Consider the following 21,465-nt stretch of genomic DNA (forward strand, 5'->3'; position numbering starts at 1 on the left):
CCTAGGACAAACTGTGAAAGGCTATGTGCGCACAGTGCGTTTTTCGCTGCGTTTTTGCGTGTTTTTCGGGTGCGTTTTTGGCCTCAAAACCAAACTGTTTTTTTTACCTGCGTTTTTGAGTTAAAAAAAAAAATGGACATGTCAGTTCTTTCCTGCGTTTTTCTGTGTTTTCCGCCCATGCAATGCATTTGAAAAACGCAGCAAAACGCAGAGATCAAAAACGCAGCAAAACGCAGCCAAAAACGCACCAAATCGTGGCAAAAACGCATGCGTTTTTTCGACGCAGGTGCGTTTTTGTGTGTTTTTAGCGGCCAAGAACGCAGCGTCAAAAAGACGCAGTGTGCGCACATAGCCTCTGGAAAAAATAATTCACCGGAGTCTCTTATAGACTTAATATGATTTACTGTGGGGTCTCTATAACAGAAACAAACAAATACTAGAGCTGTCATATTGCATCTCTGGATCCTCAAAGTAGCCAAAGCGATCTTCTAAGTCATGATCTTCAAAATATTCAACTGACAATGAGCAGCTCATAACATGTGTAGAGTTAGAGGCTGCTAAGATATGAGTCACCTTTACACAAAAGGAAGCTGAGATGGAAGTGGAAGAAGCTTGAAGGAAGACAAAAATAGCAGCTGAATCAGCACGAAAAAATGAACATATTGGAAGTGATCACAGCAGTCGAAGTAACGGGCAAAAGAGCAGAAATAGAAACTGTAGAAAAGGAATGTGAGCACACCACAGCTATGGCAGAATTAAAGGTCCTGGAACAAGCTATCATTGAGAGTCCACGAGACAGAAACAGCTTAAAGGGTTATCCGGCTTCTTTTGACTCTTTTTTTTTTTTTATTTCCCTATTGGGCTACATTGGGGCAGGTAAGTAGATAGAGACCACTTACCTGCCCTGCTGTCAGCCCCTCTCCCCCGGCTCAGAGTGGTCATGTGACCGCTCCTGCCGCGATTTTGCTGCTTCCGGTCATTTCATGTCAACATGGGCAGGGCCATGTTGACATGCAAATCTGGAACAGCATGTCGCCTCCCTGCTGGGCGGCTACAGTGTGATGAGCCCTGCCCCCCTTCCCTGCACCCTCCCACACATTCCCCCGCACCCCTTACTCTCCCCGCGACCTCCCCCTGCACTGCTGTGGGGTCCGTGACCTGGGGGAGGGGCCTGGCGGCGGCTGCCGTGGTGTCAGCGCCAGCACCGGGCCCCCTGCTCAGAATTGCACATTCAAATGTACCGGCATCGCAGATCACAGATGCCGGTACATTTGAAAGTGCTGATGAGAAGCAGCGCAGCGCTGCTTCTCATCACTGTCCGGCTGTCTGTGCTCTCTTCAGCACAGCGGTGACGTCACTACTGTGCTGATATGGCCAGACCAGACAGCGCGCGAACGTGTAGGATCGGCGGGGACCGAGGAGGAGTAAGTATGTATTCCCTACATGTGTTCCCTATGGGGATGGGGGTGGGGGTGGGGTGGGTTGGGGGGTCGGTGCAGAGCGCCGCGTGCGGTACAGAGCCATATGTGTGTGCGTGTGCGGTGCAGAGCCATATGTGTGCGTGTGCAGAGCCATATGTGTGCAGAGCCATATGTGTGCGTGTGCAGAGCCATATGTGTGCGGTGCAGAGCCATATGCGTGCGGTGCAGAGCCGTGCGTGCGGTGCAGAGCCATATGTGCGCGTGTGCGGTGCAGACCCATATGTGCGCATGTGGTGTGCAGAGCCATATGTGCGCGTGTGGTGTGCAGAGCCATATATGCGCGTGTGGTGTGCAGAGCCATATGTGTGCGTGTACGGTGCAGAGCCTGATGAGGGGCTGTTATTTGCAATGCTGTAGTGATAACAGGTCAGTGCTGGGCAGAATACTGACAGGGAATGTGTGTGCAGGGGGCGGGCAGAGGGTGCGGCTGGACACTGGGGAGGGGCTGGACACTGAGGCCGGGCGGTGCCAGCTCTGACTGAGGTTTTGCACAGGAAGTGGTCATGTTTGCTGGAGCTGAATGTAAATAAGAAGCTGCAGAGAATAAAGGGATAATTCAAGAGGAACAAAAGTTAGAAAACAAAAAATAACAATGTAGGGGTGTTTTATATGACAATACAGCACAGATTAGTTAGCTTAACAAAAATTTTTGAGTTTATGTCGGACAACTCCTTTATGTGAAATAGATGCAGGAGACCCCCTTATGCACAAGATACTTCGTGCTAACACAAAATAGTAAAGTCCTGATCACTACCATTATTCATGAAAGTACAGGCATTACTCCAAGGCACCAGGGTGCAGATCCTTCTCCTCAATTCAAGGTCGGTACAATGCACTGCTAACTTCCTACCTTGAACCGCCTGCATGCACTAGAACGTACCAGAATCCTGTACCTCAGCAAACTCCACACATTGATGCCTACATGCAACCCAATATGCCAGTAAGCCACAATACTCCTAACAATCACATAGTTCCAGCTTCACATGTGGCAGAAACTAAGCACACCGAGCCAGTTACTGGACTAAACACCTATCCTGCATCATACTTTCCTATGTCTGTAGGTCAGGATGCTACAGACCATACTAATAGCACTACTCAGCCACCAATTGTCTTTCTAAAATTGAAAAAACTGACATCAGACTTTGCGAGGTGCATGGTCTGCTATGAACTTAGACCAGTCTCACAAGGGTTGACAGTCAACTAAAGAACGATAGAGGTTGGAAATGTGCCATTAGAACTGTAACTAGTGACCTCAGAATCACTGTTGCTGGAGAGCTGGACCTGCTGATCTCTTGGCAAGGACCACAATCCACAGAGTGGGTTAATATCAGTAGTCCAGTGGCTGGTCTCATGGGAGAGACCAGAACAAAGCTTTAGCAGTCCTGAAGCCACGGAGAATGCACTGTTCAAGCAACTACAGGATTTCCCCACCCCAAAAAAAGCCCCCCCAAAAATTCCAGTAGGGACAGTTCAAAATTCCAAGAGCTCAGTGACTCAATGCTAGAACTTCAGTTGGCCAAGGCAGACACCTACCTGGCTACAGCTACCTGGACACTGCTCATGGGTTAAACTCAATAGTTTGCAGGCTGCCATATAACATTTCAGAAAAAGATGTACCATACTTGGGTCAGGATGAAAAAGAGAACATCGTCTCCTTTCCTCTGTTCTCAGATTTCTGTGAGTTTATTAAACATATTGAAGAGTATAAGACTGATCCAAGCTGTTCCTGTGGAGAGCCCAGAGGCTTTTACTCATCAAATCCTAAATATGAGTCCTCCCATACAACAAGTCCAGACAAGAACGACAAAAGTGAAAGGGTTGAAAACCCTAATCGGCTATGTCCTATTCATAAAAAGCCACATCCCCTAAATATGTGCATTGGCTTCAGAAAGAAACTGCTTCAATAAAGCAAAAAGCTTATAAAGAGGTTTGGGCATGCTATAGATGTTGTGCTTCTACTGAACACTTTGCAATGTTACAGTCTTTTAGCAATCAAGTGTTTGGAGTGTGACAGTGAGGACAACATACATGCACGCAATCCTTCCCAAACTAACTCTGCACTTATTCCTTCTCCCGCCACAAACCATGGTGGGGAGAATGCAGATTAAGCAGCAAGTCATACTACAATATGTTCTTCATGCACAGAAGTCTGCGTAGGTGGTCTTTGGGACAAATCCTTTGAGAAGATATGTCTGGTGAACGTATATCCCAAGGGTCACCCAGATGATCAGAGCAACCGATCACTTGCAAGGTCAGAAAGCTTTGATATGTTCAATTTAAAAGGGAAACGCGTACCCTTACACCTTGGGCACATGTAGTGGTGTTACAGAGGTATCTAGGAGAAGGGCCATTGGTCTTATAGTAACATCTCTTGAGAACACTGTGGAGATACCCTTACCTACATTCGTTGAGTGCAACAAGATACCATCCAATAAGGAAGATATCCCAATGCTAAAGGCTGCTCTTCATCACCCTCATCTTAGGACTCTAGATACCAGCCCTTGTCAACAATGCAAATATTCTGATTCTGCTCAGCTGAGACATTCTCCTGCTACAGAAGCTACGTCAGCAAAGCAGTGAACGACATGATGCATTGTTTGCCCAACTCTTTGATCTAGGCTGTGTTATCATAGGTATTGGCTGCATAGACAAGGTGAAAAGCCCGAACAAGATTTCCTCCTTCAAGACTCATATCTTGCCAAATGGTGGCAGCATTTATTTTCAGCCATGCCCACATCATTACTGGGTAAAGGAGAAGCTGAGTGACAGTAACTGGCGACAAGAACCCCTCGATAACATGAACACTAGACAATAGCCTTGGGTCAACGGTGTTCACTTCTACAAGTGAATTCATAAGGGTTATGGAAAAGGAAATCGCTCAAGATGATTCGAACAGCTGGTTAGCACCTTTACCTTTTCATTTTCCAAGAACAAGGTTGCCAAACAGTCAGCAGCAAGCAACTGCAAGTGTTTCATGTTTAAAATGCACCCTAAAGAGGAAACCAGAGATGAAAAAACATTTAATTGACTTCAGGCAGCGCACCTTTGACAGAAATCATGCGTAACCTGCACCACCACTGAAGTAAGGAGAAGAATGCTGTTCCCTTCCATCATTTGGGGTCTATCATCCTCACAAGCCTAACCAAATCAGAATGATGATTGACTTCAGTGCTCAGTATGACTTCATATCTCTCAATAACTTACTCCTCACTGGGCTGAACCTAAATAACAGCCTTATAGGAGTGTTAATTTGCTTCAGACAAGAACCTGTTGCAGGAACGGCTGACATCCAGCAAATGTTTCTTTGATTTATTGTGAGAGAAGAAACTACCTTATATTTCTTTGGCACATAGACTCTGAGGTCTACGATGAAGTCGTAGATTACCGGATGAATGTACATGTCTTCGGCAACAGCCCCTCACCTGCTATGGAAATCTATAGACTGAGACGGAGAGCCCAGGAAGGCGAGAGTATGGATCTGATGCTTGTCAATTTGTGGAGAAGAACTTCTAGGTAGACTAAGGGCTCAAGACTTTGCCCACAAGTCAAGAGGCAATTATTCTGCTCTCTAGAACACAAGAAATGCTGTCTGCATCATACATCAAACTTCATAAGATCATCTCCAACAGCCAGTAGGTAATGAAGGCATTTCCAGCTGAGGACCATGCTTCAAGCTTAAAGAACCTTGATCTGGGTTCTGATGTTACTCCCATGCAACACAGCCTTGGTCTACTATGGGGCATTAAACAGGACACATTCACATTTCAAGTATCACCCTGGGACAAACCCTTCACCAAATGAGGATTCTTGTTTGTTGTGAACAGCATCAATGACCCCCTTGAGTTTATGGCACCCATCACCATTCAAGGCAAGATACTGCTGAGATAGTTTACCAGTGAGAGCACAGATTGGGACAGTCTGCTACCATTTCAAAGGAGGACTTCACATGAAGGACACTACTACATGACACAGTTTATGGCTGGGAGCATACCTGTTTTAGAACATGGAACAATCTCCATTGGATTATTGGGTTAGTGGAAGTATTTGCACGCTCCAGCTTCCTCAATCCGAAGAAGGCTATCTACTGGAGTTGTCCTACAGTTGTGGACTAAAGGCCACCAACCTTTATTGGGCTTTAGACCTGTTCATAGTTTTATTGTTGCATGTTTGTGTGTTTCTCTTTAGTCTTTCAGATTTCAAGAATGGTGGTGTACACTGTTGAAGACATCACCTCAAGATCAGATTATCGTGAAATCTAAAAAGATTTCAGATGGGGAGTGTCATGTCCCACAACTTGGGAATCATGCTATGGAATAAGGCTTGCCTTTCAGAAAGTTTGTCCTTCCTCTCTCCCTGTAGCTGCTCTGTCAGTAACCCCTCCCTTCTTCACCAGTTAGTGTATGGCAGCCATCTTGCAAAAATCATATCTATGCAGCTATAGTTCATATAGTTGTCTTTTTTTACCTACTGTACTTGCATTATCCAAGACTTCAGCTGGAAAATAAACCACTTCTGGAATCTTCATACAGGCCTCTGCAGTTGAGTCAAGCTATCTGAAGAAGTGGTATAAGAGAGAGCCGCCGAAATGTTGGCTGAAGCGCCCCTCACTTGCAGCTCAGTTAGAATTGTAGATTTTGGGCACGGTCCATAAGAGCTTCATGTTATGGGGGGGGGGGGGGTACTGGAACTATTTAGATATTAAAAAAGTCTAAATTGTATTAAAGTGTAGACATTAAGATTTCAGAGTAGATTAAACTGGTTGCTATAAAGAAATTATGATAGAGAATGCCAAACTTCATGTACAGATGATGAGACTCAGAAAACTCCTTTGGTTGTCTGTGGACACCACTAGGATGTTGCATACTGTGTATACATTGTAATTACAAAGGGGTAATCCTATAGATCACAAAAATGTCCTGTAAGGTTGTAAATATCTGTTTTTAATTATTAGTATGCTTCTAACAATTTTATTTTTATTCAAATTTGTCCATGTTGGTGTTGCATCTGATCTGTGCTACAAAAGAGGCTCTGGACAAAAACAATTTCCTTCCCCCTCTGGCAGCGGACAATATACTGTATTTTCCGGATTATAAAATGCACTTTTTTTTCCCCCCAAAACTGGGGCTAAAATGGAGGTGTGTCTTATAATCCAGATATGGCTTACAGGAGCAGCGGTGGTGGAACGGGGTTATAGCAGACAGGGTTGGCGATACTGAGGGCTCAGAAGAGGGGGTGTCTCTGCAGTGAAGCGGTTCAGGGGGGGTCACAGCACGGAGGGTCAGCGATGCGGCGGGCGCTATTGATCTGACAGCAGGCTCTATCTATTGAATCGCCCACGATTGACGCGATGGACTTTAAGAAAATGGTGCAGCCATTTTCTTGAAGTCAATCTCATCAACCATGGGCACTTCAATGGAGTCTGCAGTCCGCCGGCAGATTGATAGCACCTGCTACCGCGACACCCCCAAGCCCACAGTATCGCCGACCCTTCGCCCACTGACCTTCCTGAGCCGCAATACCCCCTCCTCCGTGCCCGCAGCATCGCCGGCCCTGCCTCCTGTGACCTTTCTGAGCCGCTCCACCACCGCCGCTCCCCCCTAGTGAGATATTATAAGACACACTAGGTTTATAAGACGGACCCTCATTTTAACATTACAAACTATTTTTTCATATTTTCCTGTTATAAATTTGGGGTGCATCTTATAAAACGAAAAATACGGAAGTTTGTTCTTACTTCCCCACACCTTGCAGGGGTCCTCTCATTCGCAATCATACTGTTATAGTACTGTAGATGCCCTTCTCTTTACTGGATAAGCAGAACATTGATAGCTCTGCAAAGGGCCATTACCCCAAAGCAAAGTACCTATCTCCATCAACCCTGGGCGGGATGGGGGGGGGGAGGAGAGTCAGGGCCCCCATACACATACTGTCAGGAGAGCCTGTTGCTATTGATGGGTTCAGCTAACATTAGTCTAATGTGTATGTGGACCTTCAAAGCTATAGACGACTGATTGTTCCCTTGACATCCCAGACTGATGAAGACACTTGGTAAGGTTGATCTCACACCCTCAAAAAAGTGAACCACAAAAAAAAAAAAAAAATCACATGTCCCTCTTATCACAAGTTATTTTATTTTCCCTGAAATTAATTAGCATTTTTTTTTTTTATGAATGATCCAAAACTTTTTTTCCCCCCTAGATTCATATTAAAAGAACAAACTATAACATCCGGTCTAAATGCAACAAAATGCTGCAGAATTGTCACAAATTCTGGCTATTTTTTCCCATGAGCCAAATTTATTTATTATGCATTTTGAATACTTTTTGCATTTAACAATTTTGAAAAGTATTTAAGAACACATTGGCAATAAAGGGGCATAAATGAGAGAAGTTTCTCTAGTGTCGAATTATCCTAAATTTTCTCATGTTATTTTTAGTATATGATTTTGGAAAATGATGCATCGTTTAATAGTATTAGTAAATTTCCCCCTTTCTGTCTTTAAGCTCCATAGCGCCCTATAACCAGATAGTGTTTATGCGAAAATATATCAATGAAACTTCTCCAAAATCTCAAAATTTTGCTACAAGTGTAAAATGTTGTGGACAACTTGTGATACTCAATATAGGGATTCTTGTGATTATTGTAAACTTTTTCCTATAATGAAGCCTTAAGGTTATGGCAATCTTCAATTTTTACTACAACAAAAAGCTGCAGCGTGACCCAAACCTTTAAAAAAAATCTTATTAAAACCTTTTTCTATTGGTGATATTATTTCAACCCTTTAAAGGGAATCTGTCACCAGGTTTTTGCTACCACATCTATGAGCAGCATCACATAGGGGCTGAGTCCCTGATTCCAGCGATATGTCACTTACTGGTCTGTTTTGTGTCATTTTGATAAAAATCACTGTTTAATCTAATGCAAGTTTGCCAAGCCTCAAAATGCTGAGCTCTGTATAACCCCGCCCACTGATATGGGCGAGGTTATACAGAGCTCAGCAGCTTTCTGTGTACACTGTGCATAGAGGCAGAAAGTTGCCAATCAGTTGTGGGGGCGGGAATATGCAGAGCTCATGAATATGGAGAACTACATGGCAGCAGGTTTATTAACCCTCTCGTGACATTCTTCTGCTGATAAAACTGTTATTTTATCAAAACTACAGCAAGCAGCCCAGTAAGTAATACAATGCTGGAATCTGGGTTTCTATCTCTACATTAGGCCCCCTTCACATGTCAGTGATTCCGGTACGTATAAAGGCCACTTTACTCGAAGAGATAAATCTTTGGCAGATCTGTGGTTGCAGTGAAATCATGGACATATTGTTCCATTTGTACACAGCCACAAACCTGGCACTGATTGTCCACAATTTCACTGCAACCACAGATCTGCCGCAGATTTATCTCTGTGTGTAAAGTGGCTTTAACTCTGTGATTTCATACGTATCGGAATCACGGACATACACAGACCCAATAAAATCAAAGGGTCTGTGCACATATCAGTGATTTCTCAAGGCCAGTGTGTCCGTATGGCGTACACATGTGTCCTTTTGTTCCGCATGGAGACAAATCCGTTTTTCTCTGGCATCACTGATGACACATGGACCACACACAGTGATGAGATCCATGTGATATGTACCAGAGAAGACAAGTGTCTATGAAATAAAATGATTTTCTATACTCACCTGTCTCCAGCGCTGCTGTCTTCGGCGCTGCTGTCACTTGGTTCCGGGTCCGCTCTTTAAGCTCATAAATATTCACTGCACCACAGACCCAGAGACAGCAGCGGCCGGAGACAGCAGCGGCCGGAGACAGCAGCGGCCGCAGACAGCAGCGGCCGGAAACAGCAGCGGCCGGAAACAGCAGCGGCCGGAAACAGCAGCGGCCGGAGACAGCAGCGGCCGGAGACAGCAGCGGCCGGAGACAGGTGAGTATAAAGTTCCTGTACTATCATGTATAGCACACAGAGGGCCATACGCACCTTCAACACGTCCGTGAAAAACGTGTTTTTCACTGACATGTGAAAGGGGACTTGTACTGCTCTCAGATTGGGTGGTAAAAACCTGATTCCCATTAACTTTTGCTTTGCACCCACTATGCTGCAGAACTGAGGCCATAGCATTGGGGCTGTAAACCCGGAGCAGATTTCCTGCAGCATTGAATCACAGTGGAAAGGTGAATTTTATACTGAGCAAACATGGCTATCTAAACAACGACTTATGTAGAAACACATAATGAATGCCCATATGGTTTTGTTTTTTAATAATATGTATGTAATAAATTGATATTACATTCCAAAATAAATCTTTCTATCTCGCTCCCTATTATTTTCAGGTGGGCGCGTTGCTTACCTAGAAATTTACACACACTTCTCATAAAAACGAACTAGAAATCGGGTGCATATCTGCAGGCAGAGTCCTATATTCACATGTGCATTACAAAAAATTTACAAAAAAGGTAAATAAATAATGTAAAAAGTATACGTTCTTACACGAGGAAGAGTATTCAGAAGCTAAGACTAAACACAACAATGCCTTGGGATACAATGTAACACGGGTAGAGTCTACGTCGTAGGACGGAGTTGGAAGCAAAGTCATTGGAAGGTAGTTACTTATGTACATCGAGAGATCTGGCTTCTCCATTTAGGGTCTTAGCCAAAACACCAGCGTCCCCTAGTGGCCGTAAAAGGCTAAAATTTGTCAAAAACATCAATTCCAAAAAAAAAGAGACAAAAATCCAGTGAAGCCATGTAACAAAATCACACGGGGGGAAGGGACGCCTGACATGCGGGCAAAGCATTGGATTATTGCGTAGGCAGCCTTAACCTGTCAGAAGCTGGTGATTGTGTGGTACCATTTGGAAGGCGCTTTTTGTTTTCGGTTTACATCTGTATAGATTAGTGTTTGTTAGAATAAGCGGTAAAAACAGGATGGACAGAAACATGTCCCGTTCAGGTAGAAGACAGAGGCACGGTTTAAAAAACAGCTGATCAAACACATCAGCAACATAAAAAAACAAAAATACACAAGCTCTCGAATATGTACATTGCATCTTTATGTACAAATCGACCTGTAAAGTGTGTGCAATCATGTATGCAATAACCATATTGTACATGTCCCCAGCATATTGGACTGTGTGTGACCTGAAACATTGGTGTGACTTTTGAGGAATTGTTTTAGTGGAATGTTTTTTTTTTTGTTTGTTTTTTTTTGTTTCCTTGGCTTGTGGTTCATGTGAAAGACAGAAGGAGTCTTTGTACTTTCATATAGAGTCTTCCAAAAAGGGACATTGGCTTTTACCATGCAGTCATGAGAATCCAAAAGGCTGACCACTGCAAGTAACGGTACCCAAACTGAGCATGTCCATCACATGCATGGTCATCTCTGAGCGGAGTTGATTTTGGAGGGTGACAGTGTACCCGAAGAAGTAGATTGATGGACGGGAGAGGAGGGATACTTGATAGGACTCATGGAATCCGTAGACTGGAGCTTCCATACAAGTTCCTCATTAGTACGGCTTAACCTTTTCTTCTCTTTGCTCTCTTTTTCAACACTCTCTTGTAGGTTGGCATTTTCAACTGATAATTGCCTAAAGTATAAAAACAAACAAATAAAAAATGCAAGTTAACAAGTCATAATCTAATCATGACATGAAGAAATTCTGCTCCTCAACAGAACCCAGTTTTTCGTTAAAATGATCATATCATATCACTCCTGGCTTTGGTTTACAAATACGAAGGCAAAAAAAACTCACCAAATACTCAACATGTACATGGGGTCTAAGACAGTAAGCAGAGATCTTAGAAACCGCGTGTTGTTGATACAGAAATTAACAAAAAAATTGTAAAATATTTAATTATATGAAAAATCACCTTCATAAAAATATGGGTGTCATCATTGTATGCATTAAAAATACCCTGTACCCAGACTGTCTTACACCCATAGTGTCACTGAGTATGAAATGACGAAACAGGGGCTCCTAGGCTAGCCCTCAGACTCGAGACCCTGTGCTGTCTCTTATCTCAGAGGTAGGCTTGATGGTAGCGAGGTCTGAGCCCACAGCGTGACCCTGACTCCTGTCCGAGCCTTGATTTTACTCCCCCTCAACCCCATCCTTGTGGCGGGCTGGAAACACAGTAACAAAACCAGAAACAGAAACGGCACAGACAAGGGAAAACGAAAACTCTACACACTGCACTCAAACACAAAAGGAGAAACTATACGTGTACAGGGGAATGAAGCAAAAGGAAGGAAGTAAACCCACGCTAGGGGAACTTCCACACCACTCAAAATAGCAACTACAGATCACCATGAACTGGATCACCACTAGATCGGAATCTCTGGAGCAACCTGAGCTCCTAGTTCCTGCTCACCAGTCTGCAGAAATTAACTCCTGCAAGGCAGTGAACCTGAATCAGCCAATGCCCGCCTCTGGCTGAACAACACTGAGGCATCAGGTTGCTTGTCGCATGACATATAGGTTCAGTTTGCTGCTTTTGTCATATATGAAAATACAAGACAAGACAAAGTGGTGAAGATCACTGTCACCATCTCAGTCCTCCTGCGAAACTCAGTAGACCACGATTGTGACTATATACTGCAATACTGTGGTATAGTATAAATGATCAAACAATAGCAGGTTATGGGGACCAAAAAATAAATCAGTTATTTATTTTTTAAAAAAGTTTAAAATGAGGAATACATTTTGTTCAACTTCACAATTGTGTCCCACTTGTTGTTGATTCTTCACCACAACATTAAAATTTTTATCTTTATGCTTGAAGCCTGAAATGTGGGAAAAGGTTGAAAAATTCAAGGGGGCCCGAATACTTTTGCAAGGCACTGTATGTTGATGGATAAATAATATTATGGCTTTTGAAACAGAGCGAAGAAAAAAGAAAAAAGTACAAAAACAAAAACTTCCCTGGTCCTTAAAAAGGTTAAAGAACGCTTACCATCCAAAAAGACTAAAACCAGAATTTTTATTTTGTTTTACTGTTAACATACAGTATATTACATGAGAAAATGAAAAATTATATGAAATGTAGAATGTTATGTAACAGGAGTTAGAAAATGTATGATGTGCAGTAAGTGACATGAGAAACACTATCAGTTGTGTACAGATGAGGAGACCTTCCCGGTGCCATGGATGGGCGGGGTGCACAAAGGCTGCAGAAGATAGTAGAGGTCATACTATGTGCATCTAGTACAGATCAGGAGGCGGCATAGGGGTAACACCCCCACCTAAACTTACACCAAATATATGTGGAATGTCTTTGGGAGGTTTGTGAATTTCACAATTATTTTATAAAACCACTCTCTCTTCATAATTAAGTGAAAGTTTTCACAACTTTGCTTCTGTTTTGAGCAATACAGATGTAATTGGACCTGTATACTGGCTTTCATGTTTGGCTGGGGTCACGTTAGCGTATGGCATCCAATGTGAGAGCATCTGATGCGATATACTAATCCTTCGCACAGGCTCTGCTGCGAGTGTGATCCAAATATCATGCAACTGTGATCCGATTCTGTGATCGGATTACAGCAGCGGAGGAGAGGGAGGGGTTAATATCCCCATTGACATCCGAGTGCAGTCTGATGTTTCTCTCGCACCCATAGACTAGTATAGGTGCGAGTGACACGGCTCTCGCAGACAATTGCAGCATGCTCCAATTTTTTCCTCAGTCCGATTAGAGCTGAGGAATATCTCGCAGATCTGAGCTGCAGCATTGTTTTACATGGGGCCGAATGCAATGCGAGATTTTCTTACTGCACTAGTGCGAGTCATACGCCAGTGTGACTCTACCCTTTCTGACATGCCCTAATAATCCTGAATTTGAGAAATTAAAGTCAAGGGCCTGAAATACCTTTAATTGCACCCATCAGATTAAAGGGAACCTGTCATCAGAAATTTCGCCCAAAAGCTAAAAGATTCCCCCTCTGCAGCTCCTGTGCTGCATTCTAGGAAGGTCCCTGTTATTATTGTGCCCCATGTGAGACCAAAATAAAGCCTTTATAAAGTTCTACCTTTTTGTATGCAGCTTCTGTAAATCTGACACGGGGGCGGGCTCTCTGCCGGCCGTTACTCTGCCTCCTGGTCCTCTATGCCGCCCCCATCGCTCCTTTCCATATCTGATGCACCGCCCACTGCTCCAGCCATCCCCGCGCATGCCCAGTGCCAGTCTCACAGGACTGAGCAGTGTGACCGCTGGTGACGTGTGCGCAGGCAAGTGATTATGGACGGGACTGTGACTGTTATCAGCAAGTACCCGGCCATAATCTCGTGAGCGCGCAAACCTCTCCAGCATTCACACTGAGCTCAGTGTAGATGCTAGACTGTATGGGCTGCTTCCAGGGATGACGTCCCTTTGTCATGTGATAGTATTTCGAACACGCCCCTATCACATGACAAAGGGACGTCATCCCTGGAAGCAGCCCATACAGTCTAGCATCTACACTGAGCTCAGTGTGAATGCTGGAAAGGTTTGCGCGCTCACGAGATTATGGCCGGGTACTTGCTGATAACAGTCACAGTCCCGTCCATAATCACTTGCCTGCGCACACGTCACCAGCGGTCACACTGCTCAGTCCTGTGAGACTGGCACTGGGCATGCGCGGGGATGGCTGGAGCAGTGGGCGGTGCATCAGATATGGAAAGGAGCGATGGGGGCGGCATACAGGACCAGGAGGCAGAATAACGGACGGCAGAGAGCCCGCCCCCGTGTCAGATTTACAGAAGCTGCATACAAAAAGGTAGAACTTTATAAAGGCTTTATTTTGGTCTCACATGGGGCACAATAATAACAGGGACCTTCCTAGAATGCAGCCCAGGAGCTGCAGAGGGGGAATCTTTTAGCTTTTGGGCGAAATTTCTGATGACAGGTTCCCTTTAAGTGAGGACTAATGTAAATCTAGTCCTGGATTTTAATCCCACAAAAGCAATATATCGCTCTTTCTGAAATAGAGGCTTTTCCATTTTTTCCTGTGTCTCTGGCACTGCTCAGGTGGTATAGGCTTTAGCAGTGACACAACATCATACTCAACATGTTCAAACATAGGGATTGAGAAGTGGGATGTCTGGGTAGTGGATAACCCCTTTAAGGTATAAGTATTTAAAATTTGAAAAATTGTTAATTTAAAAAAAGAAGTAAAATTTCAGATATTTATAAAATTAAGCAAAACAACATATCTACGGTACCTAAATTGATCACTAACAAACTACAAGATGTCATGAAAGAAATTCTCAGAATCACTGGGATATATTAAAGCCCATAAAGTGAGAGGTCCAACTTAAAAAAATGGGGCTTGGTCATTAAGACTAAATTGGCTCTGTCGTTAAGGGTTTAATATTGCACAAATATTTTTATTGATTTATTTCCTTTAACTCATTATTGGATTATCCTTCAGAGATCTGACCTGGTAACTGCAACATTCTGATCGATGCGGGCCCTCATATCTTCATTCTGCTGCTGGAGAACCTGTATTCTTTCTTCCAAGACAACATTTATTTCAGCCTATAAATGGAAGAAATATTAACAGATAATCACAATAAGGCTTTCAACTGTGTAATCACCTAAAGAGAAATTATGAACTTTCTAATTTCCTTTTAGAAATGTTGGGAGCTAAACAAAAATAATCAATGGGAAAAGTGAAGGTGCTGCCTGGATGGCCGAGGATGACCATCGTTAAAGGAGGGGGGAATGTAAGGGAGTGGAAGTGTTGCCCACACCCCCTTGAAGACAAGTTTTACAATGTAATGCACTGTTTTAAAAGGTGTTTGATGGCTGACTTGTATTTAGTCCAGCATGGATAGAGTTAGGGTACATGCACACGATCAGGAGTGCCAGTGTTCTGGACAGAGCTTGTTTTCTCCTACGGAGACGCTAGTGCTCGTGCACATGATCAGGGTTACTGACACAGTCTAATTTCGGTGTGTTCTCCCACTGAGAACACTTGCATCTCTACAAGAATAAATTGAAATGCTGTAAGATCAGAAAGCCCCGCCGTCAGCTTATGGAGTGTCTAAAAGAAGCACATTGGACATGGCATTTCTATAAATCCCATCCACTGTGCTTTTACTGTACAATATAGCGTTTTGGACACAGCAAAACCACACTGTCCAAAACGCTGGTAACACTAATCGTGTGCACTCATCCCTCTTGGTTGAGACTGAATCAGACTGGGAGGAATTATATGGGAAGACAAGAGAGGGGTTTCCTGAGAGGTGACAGTTAGAACCCGGACTTCATTTGTCTTTTTTGTATTGAACCTAAAAGGTCTGAAAGCTAGCATATGTCCGTGATATAGATGTGTGTAGTGAGGAGACAAAAACAGATAGTAAGATCTGGGGAACTGGGAAGAGAAACATTGAATGTACAGTATGTAGGTACAAGTGTACCTCAATAAATTAGAATATGATCAAAAAGTTAATTATTTCAGCAATTCGATACAAAAAGGGAAACGCATATATTATATAGAGTAATTACACAGTGATCTATTTCAAGTGTTTATTTCTTTTATTGTTGATGATTATGGCTTACAGCCAATGAAAACCCAAAAGTCATCTCAGAAAATTAGAATAATTACCACAAAACACCTGCAAAGGCTCCCTAAGCGTTTAAAGTGGTCCCTTAGTCTGGTTCAGTAGGCTACACAATCATGGAGAAGACTGCTAACTTGACAGATGTCCAGAAGGCAGTCAATGACACACTCCACAAGGAGGATAGAGCCACAAAAGGTTATTGCTAAAGAAGCTGGCTGGTCACAGAGTGCTGTATCCAAGCATATTAATAGGAAGTTGAGTGGAAGGAAAAAGTGTGGTAGAAAAATCCCCGCTGCAGAAGCAACGGGGATAACTGCAAGCTTGATACGATTGTTAAGAAAAGGCCATTTAAAAATTTGGGGGGGATTCACAAGGAGTGGACGCTGCTGGAGTCAGTGCTTCAAGAGCCACCACACACAGACGTATCCAGGACATGGGCTACAAGTGTCGCATTCCTTGTGTCAAGCCACTCATGACCAATAGACAACGCCAGAAGCGTCTTACCTGTGCCAAGGAGAAAAAGAACTGGACTGTTCTCAGTGGTCCAAGGTGCTGTTTTCAGATGAAAGTAAATTTTTAATTTCATTTGTAAATCACGGTCCCAGAGTCTGGAGGAAGAGTGGAGAGGCCGCAATCCAAGCTGCTTGAGGTCTAGTGTGAAGTTTCCACAATCAGTGATGGTTTGGGGAGCCATGTCATCTGCTGGTGTAGCTCCACTGTGTTTTATCAAGACCAAAGTCAGTGCAGCCGTCTACCAGGAAATTTTAGAGCACTTCATGGTTCCCTCTGCTGACAAGCTTTTTGGAGATGGAAATTTCACTTTCCAGCAGGACTTGGCCCCTGTCCACACTGCCAAAAGTACCAATACCTGGTTTACTAACCACAGTATCACTGTGCTTGATTGGCCAGCAAACTCGCCTGACCTAAACCTCATAGAGAATCTACCAGGTATTGTCAAGAGGAAGATGAGAGACACCAGATCCAACAATGCAGACGAGCTGAAGGCTGCTATCAAAGCAACCTGGGCTTCCATAACACCTCAGCAGTGCCACAGGCTGATCGCCTCCATGCCACGCTGCACTGATGCAGTAATTCATGCAAAAGGAGCCCGACCAAGTATTGATGCATTTACTGTACAGACTTTTCAGTAGGCGCCAACATTTCTGAGTGTAAAATCATTTTTTCAGTTGGTCTTATATAATATTCTAATTTTCTGAGATAATGACTTTTGGGTTTTCATTGGCCGTAAGCATCATCAACATTAACAGAAATAAACACTTGATATAGATCCCTCTGTGTGTAATGACTCTATATAATATATAGGAATAGATCCCTCTGTGTGTAATGACTCTATATAATATATAGGAATAGATCACTGTGTGTGTAATGACTCTATATAATATATTGGAATAGATCCCTCTGTGTGTAATGACTCTATATAATATATAGGAATAGATCACTGTGTGTAGTGACTCTATATAATATATAGGAATAGATCCCTCTGTGTGTAATGACTCTATATAATATATAGGAATAGATCCCTCTGTGTGTAATGACTCTATATAATATATAGGAATAGATCCCTCTGTGTGTAATGACTCTATATAATATATAGGAATAGATCACTCTGTGTGTAGTGACTATATAATATATGTGTTTCCTTTTTGTATTGAATTACTGAAATAAATTAACCTTTTGAGGATATTCTAATTTATTGAGATGCACTTGTATGTCATTGGATGTGAAGAGGTTAAAAACACAGGTCATACTGAATCTTCTTTCACAAAACTATATATCAATCTGCTCAGCTCCCCCTGCTCTATAACATGTTGCCTGAAGATTGCACTGTATTATCAAGGTGACAAGTTCTCACAACAAATATGACAAGTGGTTTCTCCAAATTCAGCACAAAATGCCACTTTTTCTAACTGTACTGTGATAAATATTCATCCCCTTGAATAAACTCCTTCAAAAGAAAACACATTTGCAAATGAGGTGATGTCTAAAAGATGCATTTAGTAAAGGGGTTTGTTAGTTGCATCAGGTATGCTTGAGATAAAACTTAGCAAATACCTGGACTTGCATGTTAAGGCCCCTTTACACACTGAGACTTTCTAGCGATCCCACCAGCGATCCCACCAGCGATTCCGACCTGGCCGGGATCGCAGGAAAGTCGCTGGTGAGCTGTCAAACAGGCAGATCAGGCCAATGACGCAGCAGCGATACGGACCCGCAGAATGACCTCGCGGGTCGTTGGGTACGTGTCACACAGCAGCTATTTGACCATTCACACCTATGTTAGGGGCATGGTGTTTGGCGCTGAAGCCACCTAGGTGTCCTTTTTACATGCCCCCCTCAGCTCCGATTGGTGATTGCTAGTGCGTTCTTATTGGCGACCCCGAGCTTGGAAAGATTGGCAAAAGTCGCGCTTCTATATATCCCTTGTTCCTGAGCTTCTGTTGCTTAGCGGATCTTTGTAGAGTTCCCTGTGCGGCGACTCCACACTGGTTTATCTATACAGCATCAACACAGCTTCAATCAAATGATGCTTACCGTATAGGCTTTATAGTATTGCAGACTGGAGAACTCTCTAATGATCCGCAAACTAGCACGCTCAGGAACAAGGTAGCTTTGAAACAAAGGACAAAATCGCTAAAGTTGCCTTCTTTTCAGTGAAAGCCGCCCAATCAGAACGCAACAGCGACCACCAATAGGAGGTAAGGGGGGGAGGGAACGCTATAGCACGCCTGCACGCCTACGGGCTGGATTCTAAGTCGCTAACGATGTCGTTGTAACGGTGTCAAACATACCGATGCATGCTGCGCAGCGGGAAACAAAGGACGAAAGAATGGTCCTGAACAACTTGTAGCGATCAGCGACCTCACAGCGGGGGCCAAGACGCTGATGCGTGTCACACACTGCAATGTCGCTTGTGAGGTCGCTATTACGTCACAAAACCGGTGACGTTATCACTAGCAATGTTGCAGTGTGTAAAGGGGCCTTTAGAAGTTTGGCAAGAAAGTTATTCACAACGGTAAGATAAGAGATCATTGTCTTGCACAATACAAGAAACAGGCTATAAAAAGACAGCGAGGCATTGCAGGTCACTAGAGGTATAGATGGAAGCCGATGGAGTCCACGAGTTCAAAGTTACAGGAACACTGATTATACCATGTGGACGTGGCAGAAAGAGGAAGCTGTCACCGGTTGCCACTAGATTCCCGACGAGGCAGGTGGTGAAAAACACTTCAGTTACTGTAAAACTTCTGCAGCAATATCTACTGTCAGCAGGCACTGAAATCTCAGGTTGAACTGGAAATAGTGTGACGCCCTGGACTAGCCAAGTAGTCACAGTTAGGCCCCCGCACAACACCCTTCCCCTAAAAAGGGTACCATCAGCCAACCTAAAACCCTGAGTCACCCCTCTCAGGTTTGGACGTACACACCAGGTGAGCGGAGCCAGGCGGTTGGCCACTCCCACCGAGGAGTTTGGATGGCCTGAGGCGGGAAAACACAGAGAGATGAGAAAGGACAGTGAAAGGGAGAGGAAGGAGAGGAGTAGGGAGAGTAACAGAATAGGAGAGAAAGTCTGTCAGGGGTCCGGGTCGTAGCCCAGACACCCTGTGGCCAGGAGGCAGACGGTGGTGGCCGCCTGCAGGAGCTGGGATTACAGCCGGTGGAACCGTAAGGATTGGGGACGGGTGGTGGCCCGCCGGTACCGAACCGGGGAACAGATTAGAAACCGGAGCACCAGGAGGGATACTCAGACCCAGTACGAGGCCCCGAAGCTACTGAGCCGAGTCGAATCAACTGATTGAGGACTGGACTTGAGGTCCCTTCCCATCCAAGGCCTGACTGAAGACAACAGCCCACCCAACAAGGATAGAAAGCCACCGCCAAGGCATACAGATCCAAAGGGCCAGCGTCTACAGGCAAAAGGGGTTCCTCAGCACACATCAAGCTGGGGAGTGGACTACCGTCGCTGAAGCGTAGGCAGTTAAATCTCACAAAAAGGTGTAGGAGAAAGGCGGAAACCACCAACCCAAAGAAAGGGGAGAAGCACAGCTGGCTGCGGGCACCGTCCACCATCTTGTTTGGTTTACCAGAGACTCCAGTGTGTCTGTAATAGTGAGTACACCAGTGCCCTCGGGCTGAGCACTGCACCGCATCAACACTGACCTACACCAGCATCCCCAGGAGCGACCCCTCGGGCCCCGGGGCCCTCACCCCCTACCCACGGAGGGGTTAACACCAAGCTGCATAACACCGTCCCCGGGAGCCTAGTCAATGGCAGCGGTGGTGTCTATCCATTCACCACAGCCCCGTGGGTGGTGTCACGAACTCTTAATTCCAAAAACCACCCCACCTCCGCGCATAGCGCCAGGTGGTGATTCCCCCCCCCTTTTCAGAGAGGCAGTGGGACCCCCTGGGTCCGTGAGAAGCTCGAGCCACCCACCGACGAGCACAGATCCGAGCGGCTCGGCAGCCGGTCGAGCCCCGGGGTGGTACAGTAGCATACTATACAATAAAGGTCTCCATGCCCGAACCTGTAGACATACACCTCAACTGACCCAAAAGAAGTGACATATTGCTAATAGATAGTTAAATACAATGGTGGACCAAGGAGCTATGGGCTTCTTACTCCACCACTCACCAGTATCTCAGCATATCATGAGAAATTATGTCACTAGATTGCATTGGCTGTGTGCAGCCTCAGTCCACACTATGCGCAGAGGGAGTTTTATTTTTTTATTTTTATTATCTCCATCAGAACTTGTGATGGGGAATGTTGGGGCATCATACAGTGTGTGCAAAGGGGGGGGATTCTATGGTGTGGGGGCATCATGCTGTGTGGGGGTGGGATCTGGGGGGAATCATCCTGGGTGTGTGGGTGGTAAAGAGGCGAGGGGGGGTCTCTACTTTGTATGTGCCGCAATAAATGTCCCTCTTCCTGTCTTTAAAAGTTGGAAAATATGGCCTTCTTCGAATATTTTATTTTGGGGGGAGGGAGGAATATTAGCTTTTATGCGATGAGTGCTAATGATTTCTATTTATGACTTTGCTCATAATCACAAGAAACATTGACTCAATATGCACAAAACCATAATAACATGGTGTAGAAATTTGGGGATTCAATTCTATGGAGTGATAAAAAAAACAAACAAACTGGAACTTATTGGATATATAGATCAGCAGGATATCTGGAGGAGGCAAAACAAAGCATAGACTGAAAATGACACCCTGCCTAGAGAGAAACATGGTGGTGGCTCAGTGATTATCTTGGGCTGTTTTGCTGGAAAACTACAATGTGTAGAGGGCAAGATAGATTTAGTCAAGTATCTGGAAATCCTAGGAGAAAAGGTCATGCCTTTGGTGAGGAAGCTAAAGCTTGGGTGTCATTAGATATTCCAACAGGGTAATCATCCCTAGCATACTGCAAACTCCAG

General features: G+C 44.3%; 1 protein-coding gene across 3 annotated transcripts in view; it reads right to left on the reverse strand.

The window, feature by feature from the left end:
* Positions 1-1,110: 1,110 nt before the first annotated feature.
* Positions 1,111-21,465, reverse strand: part of MTUS2 (microtubule associated scaffold protein 2) — a 927,516-nt gene continuing 907,161 nt past the window's right edge. For all 3 annotated transcript variants that reach the window (XM_075337361.1, XM_075337362.1, XM_075337360.1), the window contains exons 14-15: positions 14,893-14,990; positions 1,111-11,065 (exon numbers count right to left, since the gene is read on the reverse strand). In XM_075337361.1, coding sequence (XP_075193476.1) covers positions 10,855-11,065; positions 14,893-14,990 — 309 coding nt within the window. In that variant the 3' untranslated portion in view covers positions 1,111-10,854. The remainder of the gene's footprint in view (positions 11,066-14,892; positions 14,991-21,465) is intronic.

Source organism: Anomaloglossus baeobatrachus, chromosome 2 (assembly GCF_048569485.1).
Source record: "Anomaloglossus baeobatrachus isolate aAnoBae1 chromosome 2, aAnoBae1.hap1, whole genome shotgun sequence".
Classification (NCBI taxonomy): domain Eukaryota; kingdom Metazoa; phylum Chordata; class Amphibia; order Anura; family Aromobatidae; genus Anomaloglossus; species Anomaloglossus baeobatrachus.